The sequence below is a fragment of the Cynara cardunculus genome, assembly GCF_001531365.2.
Source record: "Cynara cardunculus var. scolymus isolate 2C chromosome LG 1, CcrdV1, whole genome shotgun sequence".
NCBI classification, from domain to species: domain Eukaryota; kingdom Viridiplantae; phylum Streptophyta; class Magnoliopsida; order Asterales; family Asteraceae; genus Cynara; species Cynara cardunculus.
This window is the reverse complement of record NC_037528.1, coordinates 4,699,992-4,704,936: the sequence shown is the minus strand read 5'-3', so window position 1 is coordinate 4,704,936 and position 4,945 is coordinate 4,699,992. Positions and strand designations below refer to the sequence as shown.

The following is a 4,945-nucleotide window of genomic DNA, read 5'->3' as shown; positions in this document are numbered from 1 at the left end:
ATATATGGCCTTCCCTTCTTCACAAAGTATTTAACTTTTGAACTGTAGATTTCTTCTTTGCTGTAGAAGGAAACACAAGCACGAACACGAAGCCATAGACATTGATTAATACGCACAATAAACTACGGTGATAAACAACCATACGAGCACGGTACAACTGAATAACCAAATCAAACAAAATTAGACCGGTACCTTCCTTTAGCATCAGCCTTAACTGTATTGAGATTGCCTTGCCAATTTGACGCCAATATAGTCTGCAATAATAAAACGATCACTCAGATACCCATTTGATATGTGTGGTATATAGTTAAATAGTGATCTATACCTTGCATTTTTCGGCGAACGTTAATACAGTAGTTCTGCTCCCTTTCATCATATGTAAAAAGGAGTGACGCACACCAACTGTTTGTTGTAATTACACAGAGAAAGTAAGTAAATGAGCATGCACCGAGGTTGCCCCGGATACCGAACCGAGGTTCAGCGAACAAAGCTTGGTTTGGGTTTTGCCGTTTGCGTGCGTGTTGACCAGAATGGAGGGGTCGAGGGTTTTGCAACAAGCCAGCGGCAAGGCGTCGACGGGTCACAAAACCCTTTTATCCGTGCTTACGATATGCAATAAACTTTGATTTCAAGATACTTCATATATGTGCTCTATAAAATATATTTTATCTTTAGGATAATTTTGGAAAGCCTAAAATAAAATCATATTCATAGAATGATTTTATATAATTTAGTCATGCAATGAAAAGATTGTGTTATATCAACTTTTGTAATTATCATCTATATATGTGCAATTCATCTGTATTTTCAAAAGTTGTCCTCACTACAACATTTATTAATGTTTTGTTTTATTTTATTTTTTTGCTTCAGTCGATGTTATAATACGTTTTTATGTGGTTTTAAGAGAAACGATAATGTTTTTACTTTTTGATAAAATATAAATATGAAAATATCATAAAATTTTGAAAAAAAAATATATTGATATTAGTATCAAACTAACTGTATAAAATTTCTCATTTTTTGTGTAATTTCTTTAATTCGTTTTCTTATTATAATTTGATTTAGATTTGATAACAAAATTATTTATTTTTAGTTCAATAGAATAATTTTTTATAAAAAAAATAATTAAGTATTTTGTTAGAACTCAATGATTATTCTAATTATATTTTAGATTTTTTATATTTAAAATGAGATGTTTATTCTTTATTTGATTATATTTATCTGCAATTAGGTTACACGAATTCAAACCTTGAGTTTTAATAAGTCGTACTTACGTACAATTTACGTGTAATCTTGAATTTTAAGTAAATAAACAGTACTTTATGTATAAAAATGATTTTTAAGAGTTTTTGTAAATGTTTTATAATATAGTATAGATTATATACGTTCTAATTATTTTATAATTAACATATACATAATATATAATTCTTTATTTTAATTTAATGATAATTAAAATATAAATATAATTTCAAATAAACGATTAATTTCGAAACAATTAAATTATTCAAAACACAAAATTTATTAAATTAAAAAAATTACATATACACAAAAACAAAATATTACATTAAATCATAAAATGTAATTTTAGGTAAAATGTTTAAATTAAATTAATTATTCTTGTTTAAAAAAATATTTGATGTATTTAAACAATTTAGTTTATTCAAACAATTTAAAAAAAAAAGGGGAAGCGGACATGGCTTTACAAAGACAATTGCAATATTTGCAACTAAATCCTATGTGACATAGGAATATTTTTGCAACTGTTTTTGAAATTCAGTTTGAAAGTCATGTGTGGATAGTCTTAAATTGTTATTAAAAATTTCAGTTGTTTAAACAAATTCAATTAAAACTACGATCTGCTTGAAAATAACAAGATTTATTCAGTATTTGTTTAATAATTTAATACTTAAAATGTTTGTTAATACAAGAAAATTGAGAAATTATATGAATTGTTAACAGACAATCAAGTTAATTTGGATTAAATCCTATCATGAAATAACTGTACATTTTGACCATCTAAAATGGAGAACATCGTGAAACAAGCTTCAAGGCCCAAAGGAAGGGCACAAAGATCTTGTTGCACAAGAATCAGATCTTATACAAACAGATCCTTACTTATAATAATTGACGAAAGATAAGTTGGCAGGACCAACTACTGCCTTAATAGGAACGAATTTTTTTTTTCCAGTTTTCAGTCGTATAATTATTACATCAACCTAAAAAAAATACTATAATAACTTAAAACTTCATATAATCGAAAAGAAACAAAAGGAATGGGTTAATTAGATTATATCAAATAAAGATACAATGTTGATGAATTTATAATTTTAGGGATCACTTACTAAACAATTACCTTGATAAACACTTTTGGGTTACCAGACCAGATGAACATAACAAGAATCAAGAATACTACTCCGTAAGAGGGAAATCAATAATCAAAAGTCTTGACTAGTAACTGAATGTGATAATTCTTTCGTGGTAAGTGTTTGTCATGCATAAATACTTACTTTTAATCGTTGGAAATGTTACCTCATAAAGTAAGTGACAGCGATAAATCTGTCGGTAGACATTTATTTAATGAGTGTTTGGTAAAATGTCTTTCATTCACATTTCTAAAAAACAACAACAACTTGTTTTTATTTTCTTTTTATTTTGACAATTGGGTTTTAAAAATTGGTATTAGAACGATTTAATTTTTTAGAAGTCGTAACAGAAACAATTCAATTTCGTTAGTTTCAAGTTTTTCTATGATATTTATTTTTAGCTACCTAAGGGGTGTTTGATTAGAGATATTAAACAGTAATTAATGAGAATAAAATTTTTTTGTTAGATTTTCTATAATAAAATGAGTTCATTCCTTCAGAATCCCAAAATTCAATTCCTGATTAAACCGGGAGACATTTTCATTCCTATCATCCTAAAAATTGATTGGATAAAAAATAAAATACAACATTAATTATAACGTTTATGTAGGATATCAAACGTCGTTCAGAATGAACTTCGGTGTTCATTCTGCCAAACTACAATAATAGTATATCACTTTGGCTGGGACCGACACCGGTTTCAGGCAAACGCAATAATCGTCGGTTCCAAGAAGCTTGCAGTAATGTCTGATGATGGTGATTTACCTTGGAGGTATTCTGCAGATCAAGGATTAGAGGATCAATTGTTCGATAGAGATCGACACATAAGGTACCTCGAGATGAATTACCACCTATTGCCATCTCCGTACGAGGGTCAAGAGATCATCCGTCTTACTCTCGCCTACTTCACCATATCCGGCCTCCACATCCTTGATGCACTAGATCGTGTGAGCCCTCGCCACTTATTTTCTTGAATTTAGTATTGAGCACGAATCAATCTCGAACACAAGATAAAAATCGCTTAACTTAACGAGTTAAACTCCGTAGCATAAATGTTCGACTAGACTCGTTCAAAAACTTGAATAAACTTTATGATTGAATCAAGATGAATGGAGACCTGATGTTTAAGTTTGGCTACATATTAAGCTTGGGCCGTTTACCAAACACTTATTTGTTAAGTGCTTACCGGTATAATTCAACACCATCACTTAATTAACGGGTAAGATTTTACTCCACAAAGACGGTATCGTATGTAACAATTTATCCGGTAAGCGCTAACCATGATAAAAGTCGTCGTCCTTGCTTACCGGGTAAAACTCTTGGTCTTTGCCTCGTCCATACTCGGTAAGGTTCTTCGTCAGTACTATATTTTTCGAGTATGGTTATTTGACTAAGTAAGCTTTCACCTAAGTAAACAACCCCTAACTCTATTAAATTTATTTGAGAATGATTAAGGCGATGAGTTAGAAGGTATGGCACACACAATTCCAAATCTTACCGTATCATCTTAGATCCATAGATGGGACCCTTTTATGGGATCCTACGAGCAACTTTTCCAAATCTAAGCTCTTGGAAATTTCCGTAAGTGTTGTAACACTCAAATTTTTATTATTTATAAATTTAATTTGGGATTATTTTATTTTTTAAGGAATAGAAATAATTTAGGAGATTTGTAACTTTGGTGAGTATTAATGGAGATATTGTAAATTTTATAAATTTTGGTAGTGGAGTAATTTATGTATGGAAGTAGTTTGAATTTGGACTGGAGAGGTGCCTGTCATGTCAAGTGACGAAAGGTTAGTAAGGAAGGGATTCTGAAGCATCAATGGTGACTGTCAATTTGCCATCCATTCCGGCTTAAACCCTAAACCCTCAAGAATTCCGAGGAGGTAGACCAATCCTCTTTAAGGGTTTTGTATTGCCGACAATTGGAGAGAAACACGCTTTGAAAATTCAGAGAATGGTGCAACGAGGAAAGATATCTGGGCGCTCGAAGTTACGTCTCGTTATGTATCCCTTTCAAAATTTGAATGTAAGTTTACCAGGACATTAGGGTTCACAAAATATACGCCCAGATCAGTTTTGGAGTCAAATGGACAGCCAAAAGGCTTGAATTATCATTTTCGGTAAAGAACCAAAAAAATTTGATGATTTTGAGTGATTCTTGATTTTATATGTTAGAAAATTGGATAACTTAAAATTAGGAAAAAGAATCGTCGAAAACGGGCAAAAAACGAAGCCAAACGGCTCGAAACAGGAAGCCGCCAGAGAGGGAAAAAAAAAAAAAACGACGTTCGAATCCCTCCGCCTCCAGCGACCCTCCGGCCATGGCCAAGTACAAGTGTGGGTCTGACTTGTAGAGTAGACCTGATTTTGACCCCATCAGATTTGGAAATTGGACTTTTATATTTATTGAAAATTAAATTAATCACAAGCCCACCAATAATTCTTTTTAGATAATCAAATTAGTAATTAATTGGGTTATAAACATCACATTTTAAATATAAAAAATTTAAAATATAATTAGGATAATCATTAAGTTTTAACAGAATATTTAATTATTATCTTTATAAAATGTTATA

At 30.7% G+C, this 4,945-nt stretch overlaps 1 protein-coding gene across 1 annotated transcript in view; it reads right to left on the bottom strand.

Moving 5' to 3' along the window:
- Window positions 1-579, bottom strand: part of LOC112523938 — a 5,239-nt gene extending 4,660 nt beyond the window's left edge. The window contains exons 1-3 of the mRNA XM_025133617.1: window positions 326-579; window positions 193-254; window positions 3-60 (exon numbers count right to left, since the gene is read on the bottom strand). Coding sequence (XP_024989385.1) covers window positions 3-60; window positions 193-254; window positions 326-376 — 171 coding nt within the window. The 5' untranslated portion in view covers window positions 377-579. The remainder of the gene's footprint in view (window positions 1-2; window positions 61-192; window positions 255-325) is intronic.
- Window positions 580-4,945: the final 4,366 nt, after the last annotated feature.